At 39.3% G+C, this 15,215-nt stretch overlaps 1 protein-coding gene across 1 annotated transcript in view; it reads left to right on the top strand.

Annotated features, from left to right (window-relative positions):
* The first annotated feature begins 1,243 nt into the window (after positions 1 to 1,243).
* The window catches only part of ACTN3 (actinin alpha 3), an 89,021-nt gene continuing 75,049 nt past the window's right edge, over positions 1,244 to 15,215 (top strand). The window contains exon 1 of the mRNA XM_089656546.1: positions 1,244 to 1,583. Within this exon, the coding sequence (XP_089512672.1) occupies positions 1,458 to 1,583 (126 nt within the window). The 5' untranslated portion in view covers positions 1,244 to 1,457. The remainder of the gene's footprint in view (positions 1,584 to 15,215) is intronic.

Here is a 15,215-nt window from a genome sequence, read left to right as displayed (position 1 = left end):
AGCAACCAGAATTGTCAGAGGAACAGTGTCATCCCCTTTTTATTTTAGATAAATATTATAAAGTTTCCTAAATCTTTGTTTCAACCTTTGGTAGCCCTGCTACCTGGTCTTCAAGGTTGCACCCCCAGTTAGGAGACTAGAGAAGAGGCTCACCAGAGTGGCAATAATTTATTTTTCAATGATTTAAAGTGTACCTATAACCAAACATTTTTCATGTTAGTTTTGGATAAAATAAGAGAATGGTTATATTTTCTTGATCCTGCCACAAATAGAGCTTGAAAGGAAATGCTGTTGCCTGTCCTGTTTGAAAATTTTCTATGCCTTGGAGGCAACAGAAAATGAGATGAAGCCTTTGCAAAGTTTTCAATGGAACTGAAGTTTCATTGCGCAAATTTCTCATGACCTCCTGGTGACAATGGTTATCAAGACAGACAGAGATGGTGCATTCCTTTAGCAGGGATGTAGAAATAAAAATCTGATGGGATGTAACAGCCTGTAACAAAAAACTTACAATGAAAAGTTTTGGCTTCAGATACACCTTAAAATATTTGTCAGTCTGTGTTTGCAAATAAGCAAGATGGAAAATTTGGGAATCCCCAAACTCTATGGTTATCCAAGATTGTTGGTATTTGCAGAAAGTATTGAATTGCGACTTTTACTTTTTCTCTTGTGCTTTCTTGGTATTGCTGCCTTAGTGTTTAGTCCAGCATTATGCTGTTCCCTACTAATGTGTTTTTCAGTTTTGTATTAAGACAAAAAGTGCATTCTGTCCACTGGCAGTTTGAACCATTTTAAAAGCAGAAAATCTTCAATGTATTATCAAAGTCAGATACGTGCTATTTAGAGGGTGTATTTGTTTTACTGCTAGACTATTCTTGGACACTGAAAGTGCTTGCAGTTTAAGTGTATGCCATGGGTAGGGAGGACGGGGAGAGGAATCTATTTCTGTATATGTGATATCATGGTGGATGTCACATACAGTAGCTATGAAAGATCATAGGAACTTGCAGCTGTGAAGTGAACTAGGTTATACAGACTTTCAAAAATTAGGATTACAAATGTGACAGGGTACATAAAAGTGTTATAAGTCTATAAAAAGACTTTTGTTCAAACTCTTATGAAGTCTGAACTCATAGGGCAGACTGGCTAGGAGGAGTTTTGTTAGACCACCCACTCACCATTTATGGGTGGTTAACAGACCACATGGTGCCCAGCTGATGGTACTTATGGAGACTAGGTCACGTGTATCATTTTTGACCAGGGACAGCAGGCTGGACGGAGGAAGCAAGAAGCTTGAAGAGGGGATTCCTGGCTAGATCTCCCAAATACATACCACTGCAATTAAGGTTAAAGAAGCTATTACCTGCTGGCCAGGGGCTGCAGGAGCCATTAAGAACAAACCAAGCAAACTTGCAGAGTAACATAGAAGTGAGCCAAGTTAAAGGGAGAAAGCAAAGATGACTGCCATTGATCCGCATCTGCAGTATACCAACTCGTACAATGAAGAAGATTACATGCAACAGGAAGATGACTGGGATAGGGACCTACTCTTAGACCCTGCATGGGAAAAGCAGCAGAGAAAGGTAACATAAGATGTCCTATCATTCTATAAACCTGTTTAAAATATATTATATATAAGTTGAATATCCAAAAAACACTTTGGCTGCTTGGGCCACAACTGAACCTTTCTAAGCAAGAAAATCCATCGTAACCATTGAATTGGGATTGCAAAGAGGAACAAAAGCTTTTATATTTAACCCAGCACTAAAGAATATTTCAGAATGACTGTTCTGTCTGCTCAACAGTTGTATCAGCTGGAGGCTGAACAGGTGCCTACAACACATCCCCCCAACCCCACACATTGCAGCTCTCCCCCCTGTCCTTAGCCTGGCTCAGGATGTTCCTCTGATGCTTTTTTTGGAAGGAGTGGGCTCAGCAAGAGTGACAGATTGTTTTTCAGTATCAGTCCAGCCCATTTGTTGGTTGGAGAGCTGCAAGGTGATCCTTACAAGGGAGGGGACAGAAGGGTGGGAGAAGGGAGCTCTGCATCTGTGGCTTAGTGAGCAGCTGGTCCCTTGTAATAACTCTGGGAGGGATAATGCCTTATAGGCTGGAGACATTTTCAGCAGAAGGTGTCATCACAATGTGAAATGTATGAGAAGGGTGATCAGGTGGCATAGCAGAGACTTTATGGTTGGGTTATGACTTCAACATACAGATATAGAGACAAGGATAGTTATCAAATCTCTGGTGACATCAGCCAGGACACTTTATCTGCATGTGTCATAAATGTTTGGGATAGCACAAAACAGAGACTTTTATGTCAAAGGTGGGACGTCTTCCAGTTTTTCACAGACCAGTTCAATAAACAATATTTTACACAGAAGTCAGTAATTCAATTGTACTTGAGAACATTTTGAACAACTTCAAATTGTTTTGAGTTTTAGGGCAAATTTCCTATTGTTAAAGTCAATGCATTTGACTAGTCTTGCCATGGTTGATGTCAGTGAGAAGAAAATGTAATCATGCACTGAAGTGGGTTTTTAATCAAATGACAAAGGCTCTGTAGTGTTATATTCCATGTAACTGAATCAATCAAGTTGCTCTCAATTTACATGCATTGGAAGGTGACCCGCTGTCTCAAACTTAAGGACATGTTAAAGTAGCACTTTAGCTTATAGTAGACATTACCATTTGTAATGTGCTGTACAATTCAAAAATACCTTATTGCCATCACTTAAAAACTTATTTATTAAAAGGATGTTTGATGTTTTAAACTATAACTACATTTAAGTTAGTTTCTAGCAAAGTTAAGATCATTTTTAAGTAGAATCGTAATTTAACAAACTTTCAAACATTTCAGTTAGTACAAAAGTACATGGTACTGAATATTAATAGAATGTTGAATTGTGTAGGAAATAGTCAGGTACACTTATTGTATCAGTCTAACCAAAACTTTTTTAAAACACTGCAGTTTTTTTTGGTTTTTTTTTGCATTAAATCATGTAAAGGATTTGTTTAACTTTTGGAGACTCCTGCAGTGAGGTTTCTGCACTTGACATGGCATGTCTGCACACCTACTGTATGCTTCCTATATTAAAATACTATTGTATTATAGAGGATACAACAAGACGTTTCATATTGACAGTAGCATATCTACATAATGCACTAAACATGGAAATAGTTCAAAATAAATAATAAATAAATAATCTCTCTCTCTCTCTCATCAATTTTATCACAATCAGTAACGTCATTCATATGCCAATCTTGGGAAAGTTAGACATCAGTGAAAATGTGCCAATGCTGCAACGGCTATGCTGCTTGCAATGTAGAACTAAGGTTAACATGCCAGACCATCCAAAAGAGATATTTGGGAATCTAGTGGTGAGTCCTTTCCACCACAGTTTCTAGTTCTGTTCCCTCCCACCTTCATTTTATAGCATTTGGGTTATTCCTGTTCACTAGAGGTATATTTACCCCTGCTGTTGCATTTTTCATAAGATAAAATAAGTGGAAGATCTTGCCACCAAAGCCCTTAGAAGACATAATAAACTGTCAAAAGGTGTAATTCTCCTACATAACCCAAAAAATGGAAATATCAGTTTTAGGTGGACTTGCCTGTTGCGTTTTTGTATTTCAATGCTTTTTGTAATCATATTTATTTCTTAGGCCAGCATCCAAAACTGTCTATTAATACATTTAAAAAATTATAGCAAGGTTGATTTACTGCAAAAAAAAGTTGTATTATGCTCTGTGTATAAATATATATATGTGTACTGATTATAGTCTTACTATATTGTCTGTGCAATGCAATAGTAGGCTCCTCCAGGACCCTGCATATATCAATAGTTATCTTTCACAGTCTCCTGTGAAACCTGGGGTTTTCTCTCTTTAGCTTGGAAGCTGGAAGCAGAAGAGTGTATGTGAAAGTAGTGGCCTTCTTGCTGAGGTCTGTATTTGCATTAGATATTTCCCAAGGTGTAAGACTCCCTGGGTGCTCTAGAACATAACACATGATATGTGCACAGAGTTGGAGGTGCTTGCTATTACTTTCAAAAGGTAATTTACTGAGAGTTGAGTATCTGTGTTTTGAAGGAGAAACTCCACCTAAACATTCTCCGAAACACAAAGGCCTTATCCTGAGCACTTCTATATCCAGTCAATCTCCACCCATTCTACTTGGGTGTCGAAAATGTCCCATCAACTTAGGCTATGTTCACATTTATTTTTTTTGCTGGAACATGTACAAAATCATGTACATCCTTGCAATACACAAAAAAATGCATCCCTGTTCGGAGACACAGTAGTGCCAATAAGTCTTAATGACAACATGCACTTTAACAAAGAGTGCCTGCTCTAAACGTGACATACAAAATTGCGAGCACACAGTGGCACCTGCATAGGTGTGAATGGAGCCCTAAAGTATATCTAAGGCCAAAACTTTGTCTTTATTGTTTATTAAAGGATACAGGGTGAGAAGGAATTCAGAGACAACTGATTATATTGCTGTCTACAGGAGAAATGGACAAAAAACTGTTATTCAGCCAGTTATAACCCTTCCCACTCCCATCGTTCCTACGTTTCTCCCTTGTGTTCTAGAAGAATGGATGTATTTTCTCCTTAGGGAAAATAAACCCATGTTACTTAACGTTTTTTCTTTTTTTTATCAAGATATTTATTCTTCAATCGTCTGATCCTAGGCACTGCCATGGAGGCTGTACCTGGACCCCACCCTAATGAAGATGGAGGGCCTTACTGTAATGTAGCCTTTGGACTCTGGGCTCTGCTTATGGCACTCTTCAGGCGCCTAGTGTCCTGTGCAAGTTAGCCACTGATCATTTTACAGGTCCAGAGCTGTGATACACCTGCTGGTGTTATCTTTTCCTTAAAGACTCCCTTGGAAGAATGCCTACCTGATGTTCAAATACTTATGGAATGTTACATGCTTCCCTGAGTCCTGTATTGACATTCTCCAGTACCTGCAGAAAGTTATTGGGGCTTGTTCCACTTTTTGGAATTTGGTATGAGTTGTTCATTTCCTACATCTCCCCTTGTGGGTTAACTCTCTGGAGATTAGTGCTGTGACACTTTTTTATGTATTGAAGATGATCTTTGGCAGTATGGCTGCAATTTTTCAGTCCTCTGTTAGGTTTATTGCATCACTTTCAAGGTACAGGCACCCAGCCTGTTCTAATTTGTGGCTGTCAGGTACATGCACAGTGGATTTTGTTTGCAGAAACTTAGGCCGATGTCACAATCATTCAGCCTGCTCTGACTCAGAGCTATCATGCATCTGCTCACTGCTCTATTTGTATGTGCCACTTAAGCCTTTTACCCTATGCTGTGTTGCATTGCCAATATACTGCCTTCCTTCTCCTCAGCGTAGGATACCTCACCATCACAGCACTCACAGAAAGAGCCTCCAAAACAGTTCTTCTTGCTGCAGTTTACAATGACTCAGTCACAGATGGCCATTAGACCTTCTCTGTTAAATCATAAGTTAAAGGGAAGTGGTCCTGTGGGTCTTTGTAGTTCATGATCCATCCACTGCTTCAGTCCATGAGCATCTCAGAATCTTCTCTTATTGTATCAGGTGTGGCTTTCTCATCTGCATTATCCAGAGAGGAATTTTCTGCAACTTTGTCAGATAATATTACGAAAATCGCTATCATGATAGCTGAGAACGCAGAACGCAGGGGAAGTATGTGTAATTCTACACCTTCTCCTCCTGAGTCTGTCTCAGATTTGCCTGCAGCTTCTTCTCCACCTTCAGCTGGGGATGATGAAGAATGTAACTTATCCTTTCTGGATGATTTTGTGCCTGAGGAAGTTCAGCATGTTGACATAACTCTTAGCCTTAAAGATACCATTTTGTTTCTTACTTATGAGGTGCATACATGTTTGAGCATAGGCCAACCTGTGCATGAATTCTCTAAGTTTACCAGTCTGAGCTTCCTTAAGTGTCCTCAACCTGTCAAAACTTTCCCGGTAAACTTGTTACTGAAAACTGTTTTGTATGATAACTAGTCTACTCCTGACAGGTTATTTACACCTCCTAGGCATTTTGATGAACAATACCCTATTGAAGAGGCATTTATTAAGTGAGCTGTTCTCATTGTGATCTTAACATTCCTTGCCTAAATAAACCACTGACCATGGAGAACATCCCAGTGTATAAGGATCCAGTGAACAAGAAACTGAAAACCCTTTCCAAGTTCTTGCTTTTACCAACAGGCCTTGGTTTGCTATCTGCCATTGTTGTCATGTCTGTTTGCCAGACCTTGGGGCTATGGACCAAAGGAATGACCAATGCACCTGGGTCGATTCTAGCTGATCCTTCAGTTTTAAAACAATTAGAACTCATGCCTGCTGCCCTTCACTACTGTGTTTATGCACTTGTGGATATCATATGTCTCATATTCAGAATAAGTCTCCTGTGCCTACATATGCATCACAAACCTTGGACTTCCAAATCTGCAAGCAAGTCCTTCTCACAATGAGGGGAGGCCCCCAAGTCTCAAAGTGGAGGAACATCTGTTAGCCTTTCCGACTATGTGAAATGAAAGCATCCCCAATGCATGAGTGGGGGAGGTGGTGTCTAGGAGCAATAAGATTGAATTCAGTCTCTGCCTCACTTTACATTGTCCAACTTGCCAATATCTCTGCACAGACTAATAGACCTCCACGCTGCTGTGGCACAATTGCTCTCTCAAGGAGTCAGTGCTATTTTTCCAGAAAAGGAAAGGATTCAGTGTTTCTATGCCAACTTATTCATAGTCAAATGAGGTATATTCCCCATTCTGGATCTTAAAGCACTCAATGTCTTCATACAAGTGCATAAATTCTGCATGTAATTCATCATCAAGGATGTCTACTTACATGTCCCCATCTTTCAGGCTCATCAAAGATACCCATGTTTTACTGTGAACACACAATGCTACCAGTTTCTTGCCCTTTCTTTTGGTCTGTCCACTGCATCTTGAGTTTTTACTATGGTGCTAGCAGCTATGCTTGCTGTGCTGCATTTGTAAGGCATTCCTGTCATTGGATATCTGGACAACCTCATGCTGAGAGAACAGTCAGCTCAGACCCTCTCACTCAATGTCCAAAAGAATGTTCAGCCATAAAAAAAGTTTGATTGGATCCTGATATTGAAGAAATAAATGCTGGAACTGACTCATAGCTTAGAGTATCTACAATAGGTCTCTTTCTAGATACTGCTCAGGGTTTTTTCTTTTGCAAGACAAACTCCGAACTCCTGGACTTTGCAGTCAGGAAACATCCAACTCTCTGCATTTGCATGAAGGTTCTGGGTGTAATGGTGGTCTTCTTGAGGCAGCCTTTGAAAAGGATGTTGCTGGTAAATGTTCACCTGTACTCCGTCAAATCTCAACCTGGCTTTAAAATCTTTTGAGCCTTTTAGATAGAGATATTCCTATGTCAACACTTACTTTTTATACCATCACGCCTGTTAGGTGAATTTTTAAGTCTCCTGTAGAGAACCATTTTTTGTTTTACATAAAGATAAAGTCTTGAGACCCGTGGCCTCTTTTATTTTTTCCTGCCTTCACCTTAACTAGGGCATCGTACTTCACTCTTTCTGTCTTGCTGCAGTTAATCCCAAGGAATTTGCCTTCTATTGTTTGTTACATAGTTACATAGTTAGTCTGGATGAAAAAAGACAAAACTTTGTCCAATTTAACCATTAAAAAAACAACAAAACAAAACAAAAAAAACAAGTTATCCTATACCCACAGTTTGGATGTAGTATAAGCTGTTTCAGCCTTTCTCTCAGCCATGTCTTCTTTACTGAGCGACCCATCATCATTCCTGAGGGCCCCAGTAAGTCAGTAAGTAACAGACTGCCTCTTGTTCCACCATTTCCTAGGCTTAGGCAGCGCAACATTCAAGCATATAGGCTTAAAGTGGTCCTAAAGCCTTAAGGTTTTTCACCTTAATACATTCTATGCATTAAGCTGAAAACTCTTGTGTACTGCACAATCCCCCCCAGCCCCCTTATTCTTACCTAAGCCCGATCTGATCCTGCGATGTGCATGAAAGCAGCGGCTCTCACCACTGTCTCCCTCCTCCCTGGGGAAAGTGACAGCAGTGGGAGCCATTGGCTCCTGCTGCTGTCAATCAAATGCTGTGCTGAGGCCAGGGGGGCAGGGCAGAGCCACCCGCTCTGTGTCAATGGACGCAGAAAGGGCAGCTCAGGAGCCAGCCCGCATGGGTGTTCCTATGAAAAGCGACTTTCCATGGAGGCACCTATCTAAGAGGAGGGGCCAGGAGTGCCAGCAAAGGACCCCAGAAGAAGAAGATTGGGGCTGCTCTGTGTAACACCACTGCACAGAGCAGGTAAGTATAACATGTTTGTTGAATGTACGTAAAAACAGTGCTACACAGTACTATGTGCTAAATGTGTGCCACTGTTTTACATACATTCAGGTCTCTACTTGTGGGAACACAGGAGAGTGCGCAGCAGTAAAAAAATTATTTTATGCACTGATTGGTGATAGTTTATGGGTGATTGCGCTTGGGTACAATTGGTTGATTTTGGATAACATGTCTGTTATTTTAATTAAAAAAAAATAAAGCTTTAATCTTGCTTTAAAGACAAGGTTTCACAATTTTGTGGCAAGGTACACTGCACTAGGTCAGTAAGGCCTCAGGCCTCTGCTCCCCCAGATTTATAAGGTTTTTAACCATCTGATACCAGTTTCAGATATAGGAACCTTCATTTGGCTTTTTGAGCTGCAATTAGTCCCAAGTTTACCCTGTTGTTTATGGGCCTGTTAGCATTGTTTTTGCTGTGTTTGGACTGCTTTGGAATGTGCCAGTCCTCTCAGAATTTCTTATGACCCTTATTGAATGATAAAGAAAACAGATATTTTGATCTACAGTAAAATCCTTTTCTTGGAGTCCATTAGGGACACAGGTCCCATGATTTGTCCTATGAATACTCCGACTACTGCCTTTGTACAAAGCTGTAGCATGAAAGGAGTGTGAGGGATTATACCTGGCTGAGTAACAACTCTTTTGTTTGCCACTGTGCAATTCTCCTGTAGGCAACAGTATAACCCAGTTGTCTCAAAATTTCTTCTGACACTGTGTCCTTTAATGAACTCCAAGAAAAAAGATTTTATGATAAGTCAATAATTCAGTTTTTCCTAGTTGTGGATAATGTAGGTAAGGGTTAAAACCCATGATGGGTTTTTTGCTGTCTGCAACCCATTGGGGAAGTTTCACTTTATTTCCTGTCCTGTAAACATAGCAGTAAGTGAGAAAAAATCTCTCTAAAGTAAAGGAAGTCTTCTCAGACAGTTGTCACTACAGCAAGAGTTCCCATTGTAAGACTTCCTCTTTATTACTGTTCTGATGTCAGGTAATGACTTCTCAGACAGTTGTCACTACAGCAAGAGTTCCCATTGTAAGACTTCCTCTTTATTACTGTTCTGATATCAGGTAATGACTTTGGATTTTGGATTGGTTTTAGCTCTAGTTACAATTTTCATTATAGAGATTTAAATCATGCCAGCAGGATACAGACAGCATTAAAACTTAACAGGCTTTCTATCCCATTCATACTCTACCCAAAACTAAAAAAAAAGATTTGGGGGATTGATTTACTAAAACTTGAGAGTGCAAAATCTGGTGCAGCTGTGCACAGAAACCAGTTTCCAGGTTTTTTTAGTCAAAGCTTAATTGAGCAAACTGAAGTTAGAAGCTTATTGGCTACCATGCGCAGCTGCACCAGATTTTGCACTCGCCAATTTTAGGATAATACTTGCCAACCCCTTTGGCTTTAGACAAACTTTGGGGTATATTTATAAAGCAGTAAACCTGACATTCACCAAACATTTGCTCAAGATCTTTCTGGTGCTTGAGTTTTAAATGACAGTGATTGATTCAATGCCAGTAAATGTTTGGTGAAAGTCACATTCACCATTTTATAAATATACTCCTAAATTTCCTTCTATTAGAGGGATTTCCCATCTCTTGTACTAATGGAGACATACTGTATCACTATAAAATCCTCAAACAGACTCTAATCCTTTCCTACTCACTCTAAAACATTTTGGCTGGGACTGAGCTGTATAACTGGCTACTGTTTTGGTAAATGTAAACTACCTTGTATAAATTATGAAAATAGGTAGTAATATTAATAATATTCTACGTTTATGTAATGTACATTTATACTTTAAACTGATAATTACTGCATATTTGTAAAGTGTTTGGATTTGTTAATCTTTTCACTTTTTAGGGTTAAATTTCCAAAGGTAAATAGGCTCTTCACCTACAAGGAAATTATCCCCAGGGCTCAGTGAATTCAGTGAAATTTCACTTTGCCCAAATCACACACAAGGAAAATAAAGAAAAAAGAGCATTTTTTTTAACATGATCAAATGAAGGAAGTCAGCAGATCTTCGCCTCACTGAGCTAAAGGAAAATTCCCTTGCAAAAGTTGAATTCTTGCAAAGTAAACAAATTAACATTTGTAAATCAACCCATAAGACTATTCTTCTTCATATGTGTAATCCAGAAGAAACCTATTTAAATAAACAAAAGAAAAAACCTAAGAGAATGAAATACAGAATGACATGATGAAACAATCATTTTTTATAATTACTGTGTCACACTCCTATAGAATGAGTGTACATTTCCATATGCAAGGTCCCACCTTTTCTCAAGAGAACAGTAGAAATTGGTTGAGAAAATCCAATCCACTGATATTTCATCCTAAAATGGATGGTTTTTGTTGCTTTCAATTTTCTAAATTCACTAAACAACTTAAAGATTTCTGATAGATTGCTATGCAAACCAGAACCATACTGCTCTTAGCTCTTTGCAATTCTCTTGCAAAGTGCAACTTCCCTTGCAAAATGAACAGTCTATTTGTCTTTAATAAATAAACCCATTTGTGATGAGCTCTGCTTGCTGCAGAAGGTATGGAATTCAGATCACAAACAAAAATTTCCCAGCACACTCACCAGCTAGCCTGCAAACAAACCAAACTGACCCTGTCCAACAATTTACTTTAAAACATAGGGTTTTGTTGCACACATTTGAAATATATATGTGGAAGCCACAGTGCCCACATCAAGGCTCCTCTATATACTGCGGTCCTAACTCTATAGTTTTGAGAGTTTGCAGGTTGAGCACACATAGCAGTGGATGAATTAAAGGCAAGTATGCCTGGAGGGAGCCCACTCCAAAGGTACAGGGATGCATTGGGCACCCAGCAAGAGCACAATGGCATTCGAAGGCATCAAATACATCCCCACACCAAATTAATGAACAAGCTATAGAAAAGGTCGCAACCAACCCAATATAAAGGAGCCTAGGGTATGGAATTCAGACAGTCTATCTGCCCCAAAGCAACCATTTAGATAAGCTCTTTCTCTAATTCAAACCCCCCTCACGTGCACCTTCACTCCCCTTACATGTGCTTTCACTCCCCTGAGCTCTGCGCTCATTCCTGTGATGATAGAGCTGAACAGTAAGAGCTAGGAGTCTCCTATCAACATCCAGGCAACAAAGCAGGATGGATGTTGCAATCTCTGGGAGTTTTTCAGTCAGGCTTTAGGAGGTACTTAAATGGCCTACACCCTATAGCAAAGGCGTTATTCAACTTAGGTCAAAGCTGTACAATTTGTTTTTATGTACAGGTGCCCTTTACCTGTGTAGGCAGTTTTTTGGTAAAGGTTTACTATGTCTTTAAAGAGGGACTTTATCCCATTGTAAAAATTACAACAAATTCACCTTTAGAAATGTTCAGTAATGTTAATCTACAAATAGATACTTCTAGATAATTGCAGACTTTTTATTCTTTGAGCATCTTGATTTTCTTTTCCATTCTCTATATCGTTACCATTTTCACTAAGGCTAGGTTCACACTAATGCAGTCTCCCTGCGTTTGCACAGGCACAGTAGTCCTTTTATTTGAATGGGCAGCTGTAACCTGTTCTAAAATGCCGGTTGCTCAGAAACTGCATGGTACTATGTATTTCAATGCATGGAAAAATGCGGCACGGTTCCCAATGCGTGAGGGTGCCGTTAGGAAATAATGGCAATCCTGCGCATCTGCTAAACAGCAGCACATTTTTGTTGAGGGTGAGGAAATATGTATGATTTACACACAGTCCCACACCAACCTAGATGTAAACTTAGCCTAAGGGCAGATGAATTTATCTCCCTTTGCTTCCTGGACCTCTGGCTAGAATACGGGGTCTACCTCCTGGAACATGTGACAGGAACTTCCCAGAAGGCTGCTGTGAGGCCCGGGTTGCATCACCAGTGCCTCATTCAACCAGGCACCAATTCCAGCAAGTGGAAAAACATAATAATAGTAAAATCAAAAAATGTTAGTTTAACTAATGAATGCAAGATTATTTCATATTAGCATACAGAGCTGTATGCTGATGTAATTTTAATAAAAAGGGGAGAAAGTTCCACTTTAATCTTTAAAATGTATTCCTGTTACGTGTATATTGTATCATGTGCTTGGTTTAAAAGGTGTTTTTCTTTGTTTTTCTTTCTTTGTGTGAAATACCTGTTGATTTGCCAGTCACCCTGCCTTCCTATTTCAAACTGAGTATGCTAGGCTAGGAAGCACATCCATCCCAGCATGGTAAGTTTTCTAACTGTGCAGGGAGCCCAACCTGCCTGTCCTCCAATGATCAGACATGTACTGACATACTGACCCCCCACCTCTTCCCCGCACTGCTCTTCACTGGGAAGATCAGTGTATTGCTCTTTCTCTGCCTCCTGCTGACACACCTCCTTGCAGTCTCCTCCAACCCCTCCAAAAAAGAAAAAAATGTATATATATATATATATATATATATATATATATATATATATATATATACACACACACACACACACACGCTATATTGCCAAAAGTATTGGGACACCCCTCCAAATCAATGGATTCAGGTGTATTAAATCAAGCACCTAGGCATGAAGACTGCGAGCCAGGCGTTCTCGTCTGACATCAGTGCCTGACCTCACAAATGTGCTTCTGGAAGAATTGTGCTTCTGGAAGAACTGGAAGAAGACGCACACCTAAACCTTATGGACAGCCTTCCCAGAAGAGTTGAAGCTGTTATAGCTGCAAAGTGTGGGCCAACCCAATATTGAATCCTACAGATTAAGACTGGGATGCCATTAAAGTTCATGTGCATGTAAAGGCAGGCGTCCCAATACTTTGCAATATAGTGTATGTGTATATAATATATATATATATATGTATATATACAGTATTTGATGTGATGTAAGGCTTGGATGCAGCTGCTCAGCCATGGAAATCCATGCCATGAAGCTCTCTACACACCGTACAGTGTTTGGAGGTCTTTAGCTCTTGACTATGCAGACAGTTGGAGTCTTCTGCACACTGTGAGCTTCAGCATGCGCTGACCCATTTTACTTGGCCTACCATATTGTGGCTCAGTTGCTGTTGTTTCCAGTTGCTTCCACTTTGTTATAATACCACTAACAGTTGTACATGGAATATTTAGTAGAAAGGAAATTGAACGGATGAACTTATTACACAGGTGGCAACCTATCACTGTACCACGCTTGAATACACTGAGCTCCTGAGAGTGACCCATTCTTTCACAAATGTTTGTAGAAGCAGTCTGCATGCCTAGGTGCTTGCTTTTATACACCTGTGGCCATGGAGGTGATTGGAACACCTGAATCCAATGATTTGGATATATATATACATACAAATGTTTTGCTGTTATAAACTGAATTAGTTGCTTTACCAGGTATGGGCTTACATATACATTACTTTAATTTCACGTCTTTTTATGCATGTGACAGAAGGGTTTAGCATATAATATGCCATTATTAGTTATATCATATATATATATGCCATTAATTCTAATTTTACTACTGAGATTGCATATTTAACAGGTTTTGCCTCAAAACAAACATGTCAGTTATGCACGGATAGTTTGATAAATCACCCACTGGAATAAAAATATCAGGCTCTATAAAATGCTGTATTTGGGTTCCAAATGGTGAATAACTTAGTGAAAAGCGTCTAATTACATGGTCTAGGAATGGCATCATAAATACTGTAAATGAGATTTGCTGGCACTGCCACTGACTTAATTTACAAATCAAAGCTTATGAGCTTTAATCAGTATATCACTATTATTAGGACTATTGTTAGGAGCTGACTCCTAACACAACTTTCTTGAGTTTGGATTATTCCCATATGGAATAAATCCTTTTAATTGACATAAGCATGTGATATATAGCTTGTCATTCTGTCCTGTTACTCTCCATTGGAAGGGGTGGGAAAGGTCACATAGCTGAGGTGTGAAAATGTTTCACAGATGCAATCATGCCATTTTATGTATCCCAAATATGTGCCAGGTAGACATAGTTATCTGGTTTCAGCAGGAGGAGCATTTCATTAAACAGATTTTGTTGCTTGTTTATCCTGTGTGCTTTCTTTCTAAATATGCACAAGATGACAATCCCCCTGAAAATGATCACTGTTGAACAGCATTATTTTGTTTTATATATGCCCCAGTTATTGGTGTAAAATATAATACTGAATCTTTCATACATAAATTAGAATGGTGAACAGTAGATAAACTAAAAATTAGTGGAAGTGACACTGATGCTAGCTGATGTTAGCTGCACAAAATAAATCTATAGTAGTCTTCGAAAGAAGCAGATGAATACTTTCCTTTCCAGTATCCTAAAACTTTGTTGTGCTGAAGATCTTCTGGTACTGCTGGACTCCAACACTTCTTGGTGTGTTGACTACCTGAAATCCTGCAACTTGTGGTGGTTCCTCCCTCCAGTCTCTACATCACACATTAATAATGTAGGGGCCAGGCAAAATACAGGCATGCCCAGAAGTATCAAATACACACCTATGACAGGCAAATTTGGCAACATGATAAAAAAATAAAGATGAGGGATTGTTGCTTAACAGAACCCTATCTTTGTGGTCTTCCTCATGAAGTTGCCCCCAACTTGAGAGTAATGCATTCGTTGAAGAACTTTATCTAACTGATGGATCTCTTCCTGAAACTCAGTCATGTCCTCTGGCTTGCAGCTTTCGCAGTCCATCATATACATAACTTTGCCCCCAGACACATTGAGGTTGCTTACCTTAAAGTGATATTAATCCCTCTAAATAATAATATATTGTAGCTTAGCATTTCCTGTATTAGATGATCTGGCCAGTA

Source organism: Staurois parvus, unplaced genomic scaffold, assembly GCF_062004578.1.
Source record: "Staurois parvus isolate SC_StPar_1 unplaced genomic scaffold, SC_StPar_1.0 ptg000916l, whole genome shotgun sequence".
Taxonomy (NCBI): Eukaryota; Metazoa; Chordata; class Amphibia; order Anura; family Ranidae; genus Staurois; species Staurois parvus.
The sequence above is the reverse complement of the archived record's forward strand: the minus strand, read 5'-3'. Positions and strand labels throughout refer to the sequence as shown.